The 20,916-nt window shown below is 37.5% G+C and overlaps 1 protein-coding gene across 2 annotated transcripts; it reads right to left on the bottom strand.

The window, feature by feature from the left end:
- Positions 1–380: 380 nt before the first annotated feature.
- On the bottom strand, positions 381–20,569 carry SLC39A6 (solute carrier family 39 member 6). Of its 2 annotated transcripts, none has more exons than XM_083359790.1 (11): positions 20,403–20,569; positions 17,452–17,517; positions 15,275–15,889; positions 13,828–14,008; positions 13,117–13,286; positions 10,322–10,534; positions 9,744–9,837; positions 6,469–6,846; positions 5,233–5,313; positions 2,218–2,408; positions 381–1,223 (listed from the first exon to the last, which is right to left on the bottom strand). In XM_083359790.1, exons 3-11 carry the CDS (start codon positions 15,878–15,880, stop codon positions 1,071–1,073), a joined length of 2,067 nt encoding a protein of 688 aa, XP_083215916.1. In that variant the 5' UTR covers positions 15,881–15,889; positions 17,452–17,517; positions 20,403–20,569; the 3' UTR covers positions 381–1,070. The 2 variants fall into 2 exon arrangements, with proteins under 2 accessions (XP_083215916.1, XP_083215915.1); XM_083359789.1 differs by having other exon boundaries at positions 17,452–17,520; positions 20,403–20,504.
- Positions 20,570–20,916: the final 347 nt, after the last annotated feature.

Here is a 20,916-nt window from a genome sequence, read left to right as displayed (position 1 = left end):
GTACTTAACCCATTAATGAAGTCTGGAATAGACTTCTACTGCATTGCACTGAATGAAACATAGGCGGCCATTGTTCAGAGATGGTTGTATAGGCATTCTTTTTGCATGCCAGCAAATTTTAACTTTTCCCACTTGACTGTGCCTTGTCTTTTCCCGTCTCCCAATAGGAAGTCGGAAGCAATCAGCACGCAATAGGAAGTCGGAAGCAATCAACACACACCTCCACACAACACAGAGTTGGGATTCAGGAAGCGTTTGCAGCTCTCTAAATCCTCCACTTACCCATCAACCGCTTCACAATGTAGGTAGGTACACAACAACAGCTATAGGCAATTGGGGCAACTTGATAAATACACAAAAACATACTTTGGACATTTAGTCAGACCAAGAATCATGTAATTTTAATTGCAAATAAAATAACAGATTTCTTCTTTGGAATACATATTTGAAGTAACATAATTGTTCTCCACCATCACTACCAAAAAAAAGGTAATAATTTTAGATTTTTCTACATCTTAAAAGCAACAATAGTTGATATGTTTGTACCACTTTAACATATACAAGACAAACTTTAGCAAAGCATGCTATAATCAGATTTGCAATATTAATTTTCTTTTTTAAAAGAAAGTCCAAGTTACAAACTATTTATACTTTTATTTTTCACTATGTTTGGTAATAAGACAATTTTCTCTCTATGCCACTGGTAATCCCCTGCAATTTATGAAAGATTATTAAAATCTCTATGACTAATGGGAGGAAAAGTGCCTACAATTAAACTATATAGACAATATCAATAGTATGAAAAGTAAACAAAACATGCATCTGAAGCATTGTACTACTTCAATAAGCAAACTTCAGTTCATGGAAGCAACTGTAATCCTTCAGTGGTTCACCCCTGGATGAAGAAGGGGGTGAGGGTGATTTCACAATTTTCTTCCATCATCCCGTACCTCTACATTTCTCATCCTCCCTCGAAGATCACCCAGCCTCCATAGCAAATTTTCAGGAGGAACAAGAAACTTGGTAAAAATTCTTCCACCTCAAGTGCAGCTCTGAGTATGAATACAATCCTATAAATTAATGCTGAACACAATTTTATGTTCAAACACAGAGATAAGTAACATGATACCAAAACCTAATAGAATTCCTGCATTTTGTAACAGGAAATATCCCCAGCGGCTACATCCGTGATCACTAGCATCATTGTGAAGCATTTCCGGGACCTATATTTAAAGAAACATACATAATTTTAAGTCATGCATATTATAAAAATGTTTCCACGTATTCAGTGGTTAATGTTGGTATTATTGATCAACCCCGTTATAATAGACATGAAACCTGCCAGAAAATATTGCAGTATATTCTCATCTGTAAAATGTGCTCCAATTCTTACTTCCAGGCAGCTAACTATTGTATCTAGATTTTTTTTTAAAACCATTTAATTCCTTGCATCTGGATGGAATCAAGTATTTACTGGGTAGATGCCCTTCCTGATGCCTATGCAGTTTGCAGCAGACAATTACGCAATGCACCCAAGGAGAGAAATACCTGCTGCTACCTAGGATCGAACTCACAGCCTCCTGATTTTGAGCTGAGAGCTCCTCTAGGCCACCACCCCGCTCATATCTAGAAAAATTAAGGTATCAATTATATTTTCTTTATATTTCTATTTATGTTTTTCAGTGAATGACTTAATTTTCCATGCTTCCTGGATCCACTGATCATTATGATACTTAAAATGAGTACTGTGGCTGGTTGCCTGTGATCAAGTATGAGTTGAAAGTATTGTGCTTTAACAAATCTTGAAATTCTTCTTAGTATACTATTTACACACACACACACACACACGCACACACACCAAATGCATTGATTAGAACAAATCCTACTTAGGAATGTGTGTGCCAAGGTTTCATTCTTAAAATGAATCCAGGATGATCCTCAGAAAATAATAATTGGATGAATGAATACACTTGGCTATAATTGCCAGAATGGCCATGTTATTTGGGTAAAGTTTTTACAACGCTAATATTATTTCCCCACCCTACTCCATTCTTCTAATCACTACTTCTATTGGCTAGTGAATAAGCATATTCTGAGGTCAGTGCCAGACTAGTATTCCCCTAAGAATATCTCATTGGCATTCCAAAGGATGTGTTTCTATTTAGTATTGGAATGCTATTAATATCTATTAATGTCTACTAATAAGCATATACTTACCATATCAACAAGAGCAACATACATGAACAGCCCAGCAGTAAGGGCAAAGATCCACATGGAAACATTATCGGCATAATGGCCAATAAGTATCCCAGTAGCCATTCCAAGGTATGCCAACATAGCTGAGAGAGCATTATAAAGAACAGCTTGCTTGACAGTCATACCAGCTTTGAGAAGTACAGCAAAATCTCCTTCAAAAGAGAGATACAAACATGTTTATATCAATAATTTATATTAAAATGTCAGCATTTTGACATTCCATTTTGACAACATGGAAGTCATGTCAAAAAATTATGAGTTGTTTTTTTAAAAAAAATCACTGGCTTTCATATAATCAGGTGCTTCAAAACTGTAGAACAGGGGCGTCAAACTGCCGGCCCACGGGCCAGATGCGTCACGCAGAAGCCACGCCCACCCCACTGCCAACAATGGCAAACAATCCCGATACGTTGCGTGACGTCACATGACGTCGCGAGTTTGACATGTCTGCTGTAGAATGGAGACATGCGTAAGCATAATTGCTTTTGTCCTACTGTATAGTTTCTATGTGCTTGCCAATACACAAATATATACAAACTAGGATTGTATACAGGTAGGATTGTGAAAACCAGTGTCTTTTCCCAAGATTTCATGATTGCCATCCTCAGCTGGAGTACAACACCAAAAAAAGGACAGAGTTGCTTTAAAGAGTGGCTCATAAGTGCAGTATAATCACAGACATGCGAAAGGACCGCTTTCTTCACAAACCCATTCTTCTAACACACACATCTACAATTTATATTAATGTGGAATAAAACACTTTAAAATTATTTGCTACTACATATTACAGAAAGTCCTCAACCTAAGACCACAATGAAGGCCAGAATTTCAATGGTAAGTCATTGCAATCATAAAGGAAGGGACTGTGAGACCAGACTTGATTTTATAACTGTTGTAAAATAAGTCACCAAGGTAATTAAGCAAACCACATGCTTGTTAAAGAGAATCCAGCAAATCTAATGGCCATTTTCCCCTATTTTCTGTTGGAAAAGAGCAAAAAACATAGCAAATTAAGATCACATGACCATGGGATGCTGCAACTGATCACAAATGTGAGCAGATTGCCAAGCAGCCAAAATGCAATCGCATAACTATGGAGAGTGCGTGTATGTGCAGCAGGCATACCTTTCAGGACAGGTTTATAAGTAGCTTTACTGAAGTCCATTTTAACTTTAATAAGCAAACAGCTGTAAATCCAGGACTATCTGTAAAACCCTTTAAATTAGAAGCATGCAACTGAATTGAGACAAATCTTCACAAAGTAAACCAAATTAGATCAGGTTTGTGTGAGTTTGGAATATGCTTTTGAACATTATGAACTCTAGTACAACTGGTAGATGCAGTAGATAGGCAATAAAATTATATTAGCTCGTTGATAAGATTTTAGTGTTTGTTTGTCTTTTAATTAAACTTCTGTCTTCTTTACTCTATTGAAAAGTTTTATTGTATTATTTAAAACTGAATCACCAGACCATGTTTGAAACTGTGGGTGGGTACTCAACAAATCTTAAATTCACATATGCGCCAATAGAGTCTAGGTTAGCCATACAGGTAGTAAGAGGCATGGTACAGATCAGGGAAGATGTGAGGGAATTTGGAAGGGTGTATAGCACACACAGAGGAGCATGGAAGGTGCATGAGAGATGCACAAGAGATGCACAAGTAAGAAAGGAGACATAAGAGACACTGCATGGATCAAGAGGCGTGTGTGTGTGGGGGGAGGTGTTAAGTCGCCAGTGTGTGCAAGCACAGAGGGGCTGGGAAAAGGTGCACTTGGGGGCAAGACTTTCCCTAGAAACTTGCAATCTTCCCTGCCAGCTTCTGCACTGACTGGGGAAGTCAGCGAAGAAAGTTGCACACGGCAATCACATAATTGTGCGATGCTTGAAAATGGTCATAGATTTAAGGACTACCTGTATATGTAGGTACCTGTATATGATCTTGACAGCTTAATTTAAAAAAAAATTCAATATCCAAAAAGCAAAAAGTTATTTCTCAACAGAGATCATTAGAAAATGGAAAGAAATTTAATTTCTTCTGTAATGGTTTTGTACAAATTTAGGAATTTGGAATATATTTAGAATACCATGCATAGTTTTTGATGTTCCATGTCCCCCCCACAAAAAAAAGTGATGCCAAAGTACAGGAAAGTTATCCAGAATAATCAGAGAATTGAAATAACTCTCCCATGAACAAAGTAACAAGAGTAAGGATTAGTTTAGAAAAAGGGTACAATTTGGAATGTGGAATGTGTGGAGGAAGGGATGAAGAAAACAAATACAGAAATGTATTTCTCAATCTCTCACAATACCAGAAACCCAAAAAACAACTCAACTGTTATTTTTCTGTTTCTGTTTAGTTTAACTAAATGTAATGACGACCATAAACCCAGCTTAAGAAGGTGTACACCAGGGGTCCCCAACCCCCGGTCCGTGGACCAGTACCGGGCCGCAGCATGCCAGGAACCCGTCTGTACAAACAAGCAAAGCCCCATCCGTGGGATGCAGGCAGCACACAAAAGCACACACCCTCCGGTCCGCGGAAAAACTTCTCTCCACGGAACCAGTCCCTGGTGCCCAAAAGGTTGGGAACCCCTGGTGTACAGAAAAGAAACACAGAAAATTCTATGAAGAACAAGCTTATCAATGGCTACTATAGATTCAAGGGCTTTATAATATATTTAGAAACAGAAAAATAACAGTTGCAAAGGAACAAAAGCAGAGACTCCACTGTGCATGCTTGACAGGGTTCTGTGAGAAACAATATTTTCTCTGATCTGAGAAGGCAATTACACTGTGATAAACCTTAATAAAATGATAGATTACTGTTCAGCGTTTAAAACAAAAACAAAAATAAATACTTATGCGTCAGCAATGGGAATTTGGGCCTTTATTACTATTACTATCAGTCTACAATTGATATACGAATTAAAGCATGGAAACTATATCCTACTGCTCTCTAACACATATGTCTTACCCAACTCATGTGGCAACTCATGACAAAAGACTGCAACAGATGTACTTAAGCCACTGGATAAACCTTCAGTGAAAGCAGCCCCTAGGAAAAATAAAAGAACATTATTAAAAAGCAATTACATTGGAAAATGCAGGCAAATCCAAAAACAAATTTAAATTAAGAAAGATGTTTTCTAATCAGTATTGTGTATTATAGGTGCTGTATTGCAAGAAACATGGATTAAAATCATACAAGGGGGAACAAGAAATAAATGACTAGTTGTAAGAAATATGCTTCCTATAAAGAAAAGTTAAAAAAATACACCCATTTTCTGAACAAAAGCTATACAGTACTTTCAGCTAGCCCTCAAGGTCATTCTTATTTCTATTTCGGTTCTAGTGAAGAGAATCATTTTCCTATCTCTGTACTTGTTTAGAATTTCAATTTAAATGATGAGCAATTTATAGTTACCTGAAAATCACAGAACTACAGCTTTTAATAAGATGCAATCAGATAAAAGAGCTAAGGCAATAGCAACAGGACTGCAGATAGTCTTCACATAACAATAGTAATTGGGACCAGAATTTCTGTTGCTAAGTGATACAGTCATAAAACACAGCATCGCATGACCATGCTATCTACCAACAGCCATTCTAGCACCTTCAGTTTCTGTCATTAAGTGAATAACAGTAGGTTAAGTGAGGATGTCACATGGACGCCATTTGTGACTCCCTGCTGGTTTTCGCACTGACTTTGCTTGTAAAAATCTATCAAAAGTTGCCAGTGGCGATCATGTGATCATGGAGATGCTATGAGGGATGTACTTATGAAGGCTGGTCACAGCTATCATTCATTCAACACCATTGTTAAGTTTGAATGGTCATTGAACGAGTGGTTGTTAAGCGAGGACCACATGCAATTTTTATGTTCTTTAAAACTAAGACATCTTGATTCTTGGTTACAACAGGAAACAATAACCAATTATTAGCAGAGCCTACATACAGACAAATAAGATTCATGTCTACCTAACTGCTAGTTATGGTCAAAAAACAGAACATGAATTTTAATGCATTTGTAATTCATGACATAATTATAATTTCTGGGGAAAATAACTGAGAATCCTGACAGGCTTAATTTTAACAAAAAATCTTTTATTATTCCTCTTCTGCATTTACAAAAAAAAATGTTACTGCAATGTTGCTCCCATTTACCTTTATGAACTAGCAACCATAGGAAAGCCAATACGTATGGACTCACCAATCGCGAGACCGTCACTGAAGTTATGCAGGCCATCTCCCATTATTACCATCCAGGCTAATGTAGCTATACCAGCATCTTTCAATTCCTCACGTGAATACCGCTGGCTATGGCTATGTGGGTGATGATTTTGATGATGGTGGTGATGCAAAATATGATGATAGTCATGGTGATGATGACTGAGATCATCTGACTGCCCTAGAGTGTCATGCAAGTGTGAATGGCATTTGTTTCTACATCCTCTGGATGCATATTCATGATCAGCTGCCTCTTTCTGGGTGTGTGCGATCATGACCTCTTCTTCTTCTTGTACCATGGGTTTCTGAGACAGGAAATTTGATGGTTCTTGAGAAAGTACCCCCAAATAATTTTCAGGCCCTTGGAGGAAAAAAGAAAAGAAAACAACACAAATAATTATCCAATTAAAGAAAAAAGGGAATAATTAGAATAACTGCTATACAGCTAAAACACTTTGTTTTATTTTCACATGCTTTTACTGGAAGTATACCATGCAAGTAGATAATATTTTCATTTACTTTATGTTTTAGGACAAATCTATAAAAGGCAGGCACACATAACCATACATTATGCCACGTATTTAGAATCATATGTTTAAAAACTGGCCTATGCATAAATGCACCTAAAGTTCAGGTTCCAACATTTACCCATAATAAACAAGGTTTCCTGTCTCATCTCATTTTTTTTCAAAAAGATTGCACTCATAAAAAAAGAAAGTGGTATTAATATGAAAACAAAAATGATAATGACCTACGTGTTTCATTTGCAGGTGTGTCACATGCCCGGGGGAGGGGGAAAATGTGGGGATAATAGGGATCACCCTGGAACAGTCCCATGAACTTGATTTTGTCAGGGCCATCATGGCAACCTTTTTTTTTTAAAGGAAAGTTTTCTTTTACAATGGGAACTATTTAGCAACAACTCCCATTGCATGATTTTAAAATTCCCGATGTGTCCATCAGCACAAATGGTTCTAAACCCTTATCTTGCAGCATGTAGAAATCAATTAGAGAAAAAGCGGTGCAAACTGAACAGTCATTTTCGAAACTTACTCATAAAAGCCAAATCTATTTCTGATGGATCAACATAGCACAGGAATGCCTCACTATACTTTTTTTGATTTGGCTAATAATTTATATTATTTATAATAACTAGCAGCATGAAGAGACATGTGAAAGAATATCTAGCAATCAGCGAGGGCAAGTAAACATCAATCATCTCTCTGCAAATTCTTTTTTGTGTGACAAAAAAACAACAACAGATGGCATACAGTACATAAGAGCCAGTCGGTATAGTGATTTAAGGCACAAGTCTAGAAAATGGGAGATCAGAAGTTCTAGTTCCACCTCAGGCACAAAGCCAGCTGGGTGGCCTCAGGCCAGTCCCTCTTTCTTAGTCCTAGAAAGCAGGTAATGGTAAACCACTTCCAAAAAATACTGCCAAAAAAACTGCAAGACATTGTCCAGATAGTTGCCAGGAGTCAAAAACTGACTCCAAGGGACAAAAAAGAGGAAAAAATACACCAACAAATGACAATGAAGAGCAACTCTTATGGGGCAAAAAAAGCAGGTATGAAGAAAAGGTTGCAATAATGAGAAACTAAAATCGTGTTTGCCAAAATAGCTTTAGTAGCCTCTAGTAGAGATATGCAGGAAACTACCAATGAAGTCTAAATCATTATAGTAATAACGCATGATGAAAAATTATGAAATTAAATGTGGTTAAAAATATTCCAAACAATATCTGCACCACTTTCACTCAACCCTCCCTATTACAATGATTAGACTTTTTGTGAGATTTTTCTTTATAATTGTAGCAGCCATCTTTCAAAACCTGGGACCGAGAAGGGAGTTTCTAGATCCGTGGTGGCGAGCCTATGGCACACATGCCACAGGTGGCACGCAGAGCCCTCTCTGTGGGGACGCACGCCCTCGCCCCAGTCCTAGGCCTTCAGCTGGATTTTATAAAACCTTTTCGCTTTAAGCCTCCACCGCCGTGTGCAAAAAAAAAAGGTTCAATCAATTTCAATTTCTCGCGGGGAAAAAAGATCATGCAAAATTGGAATTGACTGAACTTTTTAGTCCCACCCAGTCTGCCATTACCACCACAGCCACGCCCACCCAATGGGCCACACCCACCCAATGGGCCACGCCCACCCGGCACCCGACAATACATAAGTGGATTTTGGGTTGCAGTTTGGGCACTCGGTCTCTAAAAGGTTCGCCATCACTGTTCTAGATTTTCAGAAACTGAGATGCATTGGCTGCCATACTTTAAGTTTATCTTCCCTATGTTAATATTTGGAACACAAAAGGAGCTGAAAAAATAAAACTCTGGATAAATGCTAAGCCAACACTGTTTTATGACAACAGCAACATGTTTCTTAACAGAATGTATCTCATTCATTACTCTCTGTAATAAGATGGTTTTTATTAAAGGGAAAGGACAATTCCCATTCACTTTTTAATATATTTGTCAAGAGATGGGGAGACAACAGGGAAGTTTGTTAGAAGAGAAAAAGCAATTTCTCCTTTTTTATATCCAATAATGTACTAGAAACAAGGGACGCAGTGGCTCAGTGGGTTAGGACGCTGAGCTTGTCGATCAGATGGTCGGCAGTTTGGCGGGTCGAATCCCGAATGCCACATAACAGAGTGCCTGTTACTCGTCCCAGCTTCTGCCAACCTAGCAGTTCGAAAGCACGTAAAAATGCAAGTAGAAAAATAGAGACCACTCCGGTGGGAAGGTAACAGCGTTCTGTGCGCCTTTGGCGTCTAGTCATGCCGGCCACATGACCACGGAGACATCCTCGGACAAGCACTGGCTCTTCGGCTTTGAAACAGACATGAGCACCGACCCCTAGAATTGGAAACAACTAGCACTCATGTGCGGGGGAACCTTTACCTTTTTTTACTGTACTAGAAAGTGCAATCTATAATGTGTTTAAGATTGAAACTAATATCGTGTATTTTATTTTTGTTCATTCTTGATTTGTATTACAAACACCATTTGTAATAGGTTTGCTTGGACTCTCTAGTGCTCTTAGTACCCACAGAAAATTGTAGGATTTTTGAAACTGCAGATACATACATGCAAAACTGGAAAAAAACATGTTTTGTATACAAGGATTTATATTAGTTTTTGCTAAACTGAAAGTTTCCAAGCTGTATGGTGGATTTCAGATCCCCTTATATTGCCATAAATACATTTCACAAAGATTTTAGAAGATTTTTATGCAAAAGTTTATTGAAACTTACTATCATCTGCATCTATTTTGTCATTTCCTGAAAGCTGAGAGTCATATTTAGACAGCTGTTTCTTGATTTCTGATTCATCATCATCATTTTTTTTCTAGCTCCAAAAAAAAAAAAACACAACAAAAAACCCACCATTGAAATTATTAACATTTTGGCTATTGTTCCTGAATGACACATGTATCAACAGATTATAGATATACAGACAGAATATAGTAATAGAATATAGAAAAATATAGACAGTGGAATAGAAAAATGTCGAAATACATCTGAAATTTCTCTAAGTAGATTGATTAGAAAAAAACCACACATTTTTGCTATTGTAATTTCTTTCAGTTTTAAAACTTCACATCAGCTAGGGCTTAAAATTCAATACTAATCTCAAATACTTATGGATATAACATTTTTTTCTTTGAAAAACTCCCTCTGTAATGGTGAAATCTAAGTAACTGATGCTATTACAGAAAAGCAATATCCAGTGAAAGCATTATTCCATAAATTGGTTATAAGCATTACTTTCAAATAGCCTCATAGAAGAAAATTTAAGCAAAACAAAATTCTGATAAAAACCAGTAGTTTACCTTTTTTTTCTTATCCTTAAACTGTTTAATTAATGTGATCAAGTGCTCAACAAGAAACATAAAATATAATCCTCCAAGGGCCGTGAGGCCTTTCCATGTAGAATCCAAATAAGCGTTTTCTTCTGAACTTTGGAAAACTAGATGCTTTAAAGGGAGATCATTACTGTGCGCCATCAAAGGTTTTTCATGATGATGGTGGTGCTTTCCATGAGACTGAATATGGATATTTGAAAAGAAAAATAAGTTTAGACAACACTCCATATAGAATATGAGATAGGATGAGTAGACAAACGAAATAGTGAGGTTTCTCAGCCCGATATATAGACAAGATAGAAAAGGTAAAACTTTTATTTTATATATTTTATTATTTTATTCATGTTATATATTATTTTATTATATAAATATATTATATATTAACTTATAATTAATTTAAATAAATATATTAAATATTATTTATTATTTATATTATTTATTTATTTTATTTTACTGCAATCAGTAACCACCCACAAGTAAAACTGATAGACTAAGGCCTAGGATGATTCCAGAAGAATAAACTCTTATAATTTCAGACAATACATAAGAATATGGAAATAGATGAGATTCTAGAGTCAAAAGTCCTTGTACTCCTTGCAAAAACTCCAAGAAAAATATGGCATATGGGTGTGTGGGGTGGACCTGGGAGGAACTATTGCATTTATTTCACCTACAGGATATTGTTCACTGTCATTTTTAAAAAGAGTGATACCACACCTGTAGCATAAACATTTGTAAAACACTATTACAATATCTCATATTATTCCAGGGATAAGATTCAAAATATATTCAGGTGACTGTCAAACTACACATTTAGCCTAATAGTTACATTTAGAAACTCAGAAACTTCTTTATGCCAGCTATGAAATATTTCCAAATTATACCAAATGTTTACTTATTTTTAGCCAAAATGTCACACAGGTTCACTGACCCCAGAAGATTTATTTGCTTTAAATACAGTACTGAGCTATGATGCTAAACCTTTCAATCCCCACAAACTGAATGACACAGAACAGCTTTGTATTATTTGGCAAATCTAACCTGAACACAAACCATAATTGGCAACATTAACTGTAAGTTCTTTTCAATACTGTTATTTTGGGAACCAGTCACTACTATATAACCAAGCACAGCCTAAACCAGTGGTGCAACAGGTTTTTACAAGGAATGTCCGTGTACAAAAATATGCTAACTACATGCCAATAATCCTGGATACCAAATTTAAAAGCAAAAAATATGAAAAATCTCAAAAATATAGATTTTATAAATGTTGATATTCAAATCTATTGAATGTCTCTATTTGGTTGCTATGCCACAAATGTTTAGCCATAGAAATTTTGTACTACTAAATCAGATTGCTACTGAACGGCCTTGTCACATGTACAAACTGCAATGCTATAAGCATCCCATGATGATCTCCCAAAATAATTTTTCTCTTCAACCAAAGCAGGAGGGGGTGATTTTTCTCCCACTATAAGCTATGCGAGCTACAACAGGAAGGTAAGGAGGAGGGGAAATATCTCCCTTGCATACGTGCACAAAGTTTCACAAAGCAAACTCTTCCTGAGAAATGCACAAGCACTGCAGCTTACAAAAAAATTCTACCTGACAAGGGGAGAGGAAGAAATTAAATTAAATCAAGTATGTATTTCTCTTATTCCAGACCTATGGTCTAATCCAGGGGTCAGCAACCTGAAACAGTAAAAGAGCCACTTGGAACTGGTTCCCTCACAAAAGGAAAAACTGGGAGCCGCAAAAAAATGTGTGCACATGCGCATACATGCGCGCATGCGCAGAACAGGGTTTGACTAAAGAGTGGAGTCAAGGCGAGATATGCACCTACCCTGCATATTTGAATTGATTGGTTGAACTTTTTTAGTCCCACTTACATGGCAGAGGACTGGGAGCCGCAGGAGACGGCTGAAAGAGCCGCATGCGGCTCCAGAGCCACAGTTTGCAGACCTGTGGTCTAATCCATCAAAAAGCTGATGAAATAATGTGACTTTTAAAATGCAAATAAGGATGATGCCCCAGCAGTATTTCCACTGGGAGTGAATAGTGGTTTTTCAACGGGAGCTGGCTATGGCTACAAAAGTTGATGGAATTAGCAGAGATGGCTAAATTGACTGTTTTGATAAAAGAAAAGAAAAAAATAAGTACTTTTGTTTCTACTTGGAAACCGCTTCAGGACTCTGTGCTTGTGGTGGAAAAAAATGATGCTATGATTTTGGGTTTTACTGATTAGACTGATCTGTTGATACAGAAATGGCTAGTGCATACTACTATAGAAATGTAAAAAGTTGAGGTTCGATGTTAATGCTCTATTGTACTGCAACAGAGGGAGTCGGAAGTCAACACCTTTTTTCTCTCCCACCCCCCTTTCCACACTTCTTTTTCCCCTTCCCCTCCCTTTGTTCTGTATTATTTGCTTTTATATCTTTGTATTCTATGCTATAAGTGAATAAAACCTGTAATAAAAATTATAAATTAAAAAAAAGGACTTGAGCTAGCTAAGCTCGCCTTTCCCAAAGTCCTGCAATTGTTTCATGCCCTTCCTCACTGTGGTCATAAAAGTGTGTGAGTGCAGTGTTCACATCATTAGTAGTACATTTACTTTAGCCCTAACATTGTTAAGAAAAGCAGAGGACACACAGTCATCAGATTAGATGCTTTTGTTTCACTCTGCATCCTTTTCCTATTTACAGGCTTCCACTGACCCAAGATCACATATGTACTATTAATAGAAAAAACAATGTACTTACATGTGGAAGGAGATGTAAAAGAGCATCTCCGCTTAGAGTTCCAACGGCTAGCGCCACCAGGAAACTTAACAGGAACTTGAAAAATACACGATTCATAAGGGGCACCAATATAACACCCAGTAATGAAAGAAAACTGATAATGGAAATGGATATAAAGCCACCAATCCAAGCTGAAAAGAAGAAGAGCTTTATCATTTGATTGAAAAGTACAGTCTTTATTGACTAACTGCCTTCTTCTATTTTATTTATTTATTTATTTATTTATTTATTTAATTTATATACCGCCCTTCTCTCAAGAGACTCAGGGCGGTGAACAGGGCAATACATAAAAATAGGATACAAAAATTAAAATTATTAAAACATAATTAAACAATGCCCATAAATAATACAGATTTAAAATTGAAGTAGTAATAAAATCCCACCCCGTCCCATCAGGCCAGGCCCGCTTGTTTAAAAAGATGGGTTTTAAGATCGCGCCGGATCGCGCTAGTGAGTAGCTAGAAAGATTTTCTAACCTGAAAGATCACTGTAGCATTTTTGTATTAGTTCGCTGCCATTTATAAAAAGACCCATTCCTGGCTTGAGATAAAAAAAATACAAACATTTTGATTCAGATAAGTGAGCCAAAATAAAACCAATCCTGGAATAAGAATACCATCAAAAACAAGTATAAATATTAAATGGAAAGTTTAATTTCACCATCAAACTCACCAACTTGCAGTGAATACGTTTTCGGAACTGTTTCAGCCTTTTCACTTGTTGCATGAATTATACAGTTTCTACCATCAATCTGGTTAATTATAGCTGGACAAAGATAGCTAAATTCAGTGGCTGTCAAAGATGCTTGAATACTTATTCCATGGAAAAGCATCATTTCTGATGTATTAAAGCACTGTGGGAAAAAGTGTTAGAAAAATACACACATTAAAAGATGTAATTTCAAAACAGCAGCTTTTCTTCAACTGACAAACTTCATAATTGTCAGAAAAGCCAATAAAACAAGCACACTGCAAAGTTGTCATGTAAAATCAAAGAATATTATTGGTTTCCTCTATCTAGGTTTTAACTGCCCACCTGATACTTGAATATTATTTCCTCCCCAATCCCTACTATTCCCATCCTCCCATCACACATGGGAAACTGCTGAGAGTAACAGCTCTGGAAAAAAAATCTACTGAGATAGTAGTCAAACAAGCTATTTAATATTTAAGACAAAAGTGATTTTTTTAAAAAAAGTTATAGATGCACCAAAAGCCATTTTATTTGATTACTTTATAGCATCATAGAGACAATGCATTTTTGTATGTCACAAATAATTTAACGTGTTTAAAAACCAAAGATATTACAACTGTCTTTTAAAACATGGCTAGCAGTATAAGAAAACAATGTGATAACTAAAATGGTTGTTTAAAAATCTGCCCAAACTAACCTTATAAATTAAAACATGAAATCCCCAAAGATTGCATTACTTTTGGCAATTGGATAAGGGTATTTTTTTCTATATATACTGCTCAAAAAAATAAAGGGAACACTTAAACAACACAATGTACTGTATTTAATAGTAGGATGTCTTATTTTTGTGTTCCCTTTATTTTTTTGAGCAGTATACTTTTGAACCAGTGGATATCTAAACATTTCAGTACATTCAGAAAGATCACCAATTGCAGACGTGTAAGAATTAAGAACATTTAAATGTCAGCATGAAAAGATTGTAAAAAAGCTATTAGGTTAGAATCAGATCAAGTTTCAGTCAATGATAGCACAATCCCGTGTCTGCCAAACCGGATCGTTCCAATTTAAAATGCTTCAGAGATTTATTACAAGGAAAGTAAATCCAGTGTTCAAGAACCTTATTATCCCAAAGAACAAGACTAAAATATTGATGAACATGCCATTCTATGCGTGATAATCATATGCGAAAGCTTCTGAACCAACTCTTAGATGGTATTTTATTTGGAAGTGGAATAATAAATTAAAGAGGTAACTAAATTATTGGGGTTCTAAAAGAATAGAATCTTATATCAAATGTTTTTTTTAAAAAAGCCTCTTTTCAAATCTTTTGTGCAATTTGTTTGCTAATTTTAGGAAGACAGGGGACCTCCTGTTTCAGACCATCCTCATAAAAATGATTCCTTTGCTTTTCTATTTAAAAACTTACATTGCTACTGCTTTCTAGAACAGTGCTGGGATTGGAGCTGACAGAGTCTACGCGTGCTGACAATTCTGCAGTTTCTGAGTGCTGCAGCAAAGGGTTGCCCTCTGTAGTTGTGGTGTTGGCACCTGTTGTTATAGCAACATTTGTACTTTTGTTATCCATGGATTCTTGCTCATGGTCCTCCATATTCTCTGTTCTAGGCACATCTTTTGCTGGGTTATTCCAAAAAGCTTTGCTGCTACCACCACCTGATTCATCATTAGGACAATTGGTTTTGTCAAAGTTTGTCCTGAGTGTAGCATGGTTGTGATGATGGTGGTAATGATTGTGATCTATTCTTTTCACTTTCTCAATGCCTATATTGCGTAGCAATTTTTTAAACCCTTCAATATTCAATGTATTGTTCTCCCCATAACGAGAGAAGAGATCCTGAAGATGATGTCTCTGCCTACATAAAGCCAAACTAATATTAACACCAACTGCCTTCTCAGGAGTGAGTTTCTCTGTAGTTTGTGAAATTGTGGCTGGTTCCAAGCTAGGGTAGGAAGCACCACAAAACAAGAATGTGGAAAGTAAGTGAAGAAAACTTATATGAAGCTTGTTCGCCATAGTAGGGTCCTATGAAAAGAGAATGACAAAATTAATTTTAAAAACTGCCCATGTATATTATTCGATTAATTCAATAGAAAATAAAACAAATATTTAAAAGAAATTGCAAACTTAAAATGGTAAATTGCACATATTTTACTATATGAAATGTGCCTTTGTTATTTCAAGCAGTACCAGGTAACTACATTAACATAAATCCAAGATGATATAAAGAAAAAGGATGTAGAAAATACAAAAAAAATCTACAATTTGAAGAGATGGTAATATGCATATGAAAATTTACTATCTATAAAGAATATATCAAATTAAGAGCCTTGGTGGAGCAGTGGGCTAATGCCTCCTTAAGTAACACCAGCTGCCTGCAATTAGTGCAGGTTCGCATCCCACCAGGCTCAAGGTTGACTCAGCCTTCCATCCTTCCGAGGTAGGTAAAATGAGGACCCAGATTGTTGGGGGCAATTAAGCTGACTTTGTAATAATGCCGCTTGGGGGTGTATGAAAGCCCTAATAAGCAGGCATATACATAGAATGAAGGCTACTGCTAAGCTTGTAAGCCGCCCTGAGTCTTCGGAGAAGGGCGGGATATAAATAGAATTAAAATAAATAAATAAATAAATAAAATAAATTATAATTATTACTTTTAACTCCAACCAAATTTGATGAAATTGCGGGTCCTGCTTCTGAAATTTTATTACTTTATCTGTATTTTTTTCTGATGTGGCAACTGAAGAGAATTTTTTAGTCTACTACTCAATTGTTATGTTTTCTAACATTTTCCAATGTTACACAATTATTGTTTTGGCTAATAAAATTAAATAATCAGTTCTTTGTTTTTAAGCTTATAGTTTGGTCCGATAAATAAATGCAACAAGCCTAACTCTGGACAGCATTCAAGTTTATTGATACTTGTCTATCCAAAAGGTTTTCACTGACGAGGTGTAACTTTTTCATAGGATCACCACAAATAAAGAAAATGACCCCTTTTTTGACAACCTCTCCAGCATTTGGGAAGATAATTTTGATACATATGTGCCAATTAAATAGGAGTCCAATGTCAACAATATATGATCTTCCACTGAAATTCTTGCATTGAAACTGTAGTGAATCTGAGAGTTTCTATAACTGCTGTCAGAATCAGAAACCAAAGCTTCCTTTAATCCATATGGTACATATTGTATTTCTCATTGCAGGAATAACCTATACATGTTTAGAACTTTTCTTCTGATTGTAATAAATAATAAAGTATTAAATTCTCAAAACAATGAATACAAAGCCATATTGCTGAAGCTCTAATATTTCTATTGCCCCCCAAAAAAGATTTAAATTGATACCAAAAAAGCCATGGTAGCTTTTCACCTGTCCTATTCATTGCCCTTCATTACAAAATTTCAAGAAAATGTGCTAAAAAAATGCCTACTGTAGTATCCCTCCTTTGGCATTTATACTCTATTCCATTTCTCTCCCATCCTCAATTTTCTATTTACCAATTTCTGAACTGCCAGTGAACATTCTGACATTTTGTGTCCACTGAACATGCATAAACTTCATTATTTTGTTTCTTAGCTCCATACCTGAACAATTCTATTTTTTAGTTTCAGAAGCCATGGGATTCGTAGATGTCTTGTAGAGTGAAACTGCTGCTTTAAAAACCAAGGGAAAAAAATCAATGTTATTGGTAAAGTAAATGGTAAGATACTGGTGAAAATTATCATTCATTACAACTGACTGTTACATATAGGTAGTCCTCGATTTACAACCATTCAGTGACTGTTGGAAGTTACAACGGCACTGATAAAAGTGAGTTATGACCATTTTTCACACTTAGGACTACTGCAGCATCCCCATCATCATGCGATCAAAATTTGGACACTTGGTAACTAATATTTATGATGGTTGTAGGGTCATGTGATCACCTTTTGCAACTTTCTGACAAGCAAAGGCAATGAGGAAGCCAGATTCACTAAACAACCATATTGCTAACTTAACAACTGCAATGATTCACTTAACTGTGGCAAGAAAGGTTGTAAAATAGAGCAAAACTTGCTTAACAATTGGGGTCCAATTGTTTATAAGTCGAGAACTACTGTTACAGAGTTCCTCTATCATCAGCATAGATCAGTGATGGCGAACCTTTTAGAAACCGAGTGTCCAAACTGCAACCCAAAACCCACTTATGTATCATCGGGAGCCGGGTGGGTGTGGCCCATCGTCTGGGTGTGGTCAATTGGCTGGGTGTGGCCAGTTGGGTGGGTGTAGCTCATTGGGTGGGCATGGCCGCGGTGGTAACGGCAGACTGGATGGGAGTAAAAAGTTCAATCAAGCAATTCCAACTTTGCAAGATCTTTTTTTTACCTGCGAGAAGTTGAAATTGACTGACTGATTGAACCTTTTTTTTTTTGCACACGGTGGCGGGGGCTTAAAGCGAAAAGGTTTTATAAAACCCAGCTGAAGGCCTAGGACTGGGGCAACAGCGTGCATGCCCACAGAGAGGGCTCTGTGTGCCACCTGTGGCACGTGTGTCATAGGTTCGCCACCACGGGCATAGATATTCAAGACTTCCAAAAGAAACAAACCACCAAATACTTTGAAGAAAAATCAGTTTGAATTTTCATTTAATACTTCCTAAGGTTTTAATCTTTCTATCTTACTTTAAATAACAAGCTTTCAGTTTTGTGGTACTCAAAACACTTTGCTGCATTCTCAACAATCTAATGTCTTGGGAAGAGGAAGCATAAATGTCTACACAATTGCAATAATTTGGAGGAAGGGTCACAGAGGAGACAGGACAATCAAAAGTAAATGGAAGTACAAGAATAAGCATTTTATAGTTAATTACCACTAATCATAAAGTGGGATACAATTCTAAAATGAGAATTTCAATCTTTTAAATTGAATTTACAATAGATATTGAATAGTAACTGAGTCCTAGTAGAAATATATTGGGACTTTTGCAACCATTTCCTGTTTGGTGAAGCTGTAGAACTCAGATAATAGTGTATTCCATGCTATGCCATTAACCAGATGACCTATTTGCAGCTACATGAGTATTATGTATGCATTATTCTACACCTACAATCTTAATGAACATTCATTAAAAAGACTGAGTAGTTTATCACTTATGGGTTTTTCCTTCCTGATTTCCAATCTTATACTCTTGCATTGACAAATGTCCTAGGCTCACTTTCCAAAACTAAAAATCAGGGAAACCTTGATGGATATGTCAACAATCTAGGGATCATAGATCTTAGACATTAGGTTTCTATGTTTACCATTCAACTTATATTTTTATCATGGGTCTGCAAGTAACTTTACTTTCTTTATAACAGTTTGTTTATATCCTCCCTTTCTTTCAAAACATCCAAGTTAACATACATGGTCCTCCCCATCCCTCTCATTTTATTCTGACATCCATCCACTGAACTAAGAAGAACTCAACTAAGAACCCACCCTCCCAATAAATTCTATGGCAAGGTGGAGACTGAATTTGGGACAGACAGGCAAGTACTGGCCAATCAACCAGACATCGTGGCAGTAGACAAAGACCAGAAGACAGTCATGGCGATAGATGCAGCAGTGCCAAGTGACAGCAACATCAGGAGCAAGGAGTAGGAGAACCTGGAGAAGTATCGGCCTGGAGTAGAGAACCTGGAGAAGTATCAGGGCCTGGAGTAGAGAACCTGGAGAAGTATCAGGGCCTGGAGTAGAGAACCTGGAGAAGTATCAGGGCCTGAAGGAGGTGGCAGAGAGAAGTGGAAAGTAAAGGCCAAATTGGTCCCAGTATTGGTAGGAGCATTCAGGGTTGGGACTCCTCAGCTGGGAGAGCGGCTCCAACAGATCCCAGGAATGACACCATGAGCTCTCTGCCCAGAGCAATGTAAGTGGTAGGACATTTGGACAAGTTGCAGCATGCCATGAGCGGAAAATCCTGCACCTGGCGAAACTCCTCTCCTACACGTTCCTCCTTCTCAACTATTAGCAAGCCAGCTTGCCCTCTACTGTGCAAGAATTGCCTCCGATTCAAACCAGAACAGATCCTGTTTATTCAGCCGGACGGCCCCAAGGAAGGGCTGCAGACAACAACAGCCCTCTCCTTTCTTCTTCGCTAGCCTATAATACCCAGAGATTGACTACCATAAGACATGGAGGCTTTGGAAGCTTGAACGACTACTAAAGCCACTTTCTCACCCCATTCACTTGAGAGAGGCTGATTAAAAGGGAAGCTCATTGATCACTGCTGATCCTTTAGGACAGGGGTCTTCAAACTTGGCCCTTTTATGACTTGTGGACTTCAACTCCCAGAATTCCTCAGCCAGCAAAGCTGGCTGAGGAATTCTGGGAGTTGAAGTCCACAAGTCATAAAAGGGCCAAGTTTGAAGACCCCTGCTTTAGGACCCTCCAACGTCAAAGGAACGACTTCCGGACAATCAGCGCTGCCGGGCTAAGGCCTCGCCAGACAAAAACACCCTCTTCCCCCTAATCCCCCAACACAGACCCCCCCAACCACGGAGCCGTGGTTCCTCACCAACCGCTCCGGTCATTCCGCGCACGGAACCGCCTTGGCTCCCCGCCCGGAGCAGGATCGCAGCAAGCCGGCCTACGGACTACAGAGGGATGTCGTCGCTCAAAACAGCCAATCAGACTACGCTCTCCGATCAGCTGGGCAAAGAAGAACCAATGAGCGTTTCGTCGTCCATCCCGTTTCGTCCTCAGAAAAGGAGGGCCTTGGTCGAAGGCGGGGCGGGGGGGGGGCGAAAGCGAGACAAAAGAGCACTTGTATATAAGGCGGCCCACGTGGGGAGAAGGGTGGCCTCTTGCGCATGGGTGAACTGGGAGGCGCTTTAATGTTAAGGAATGAAGTATTTCTAGGTGGAAATTTTAGTAGGCAAATTGGTCGGTTTATGTTTGCGGTTCGCCAGACTCTTTTTTGGCGTCAACCCTCACGCTTTGATACGGGCTTTCTATCCAGCTAGTAGCATAATGTTTAACCGCAATTATTTATTTTTATTTTTATTTTTATTTTTATTCCATTTATATCC

This window comes from Vipera ursinii (assembly GCF_947247035.1).
Source record: "Vipera ursinii genome assembly, chromosome: 3".
In the NCBI taxonomy this organism is placed as follows: domain Eukaryota; kingdom Metazoa; phylum Chordata; class Lepidosauria; order Squamata; family Viperidae; genus Vipera; species Vipera ursinii.
This window is presented reverse-complemented; position numbering and strand designations above follow the sequence as displayed.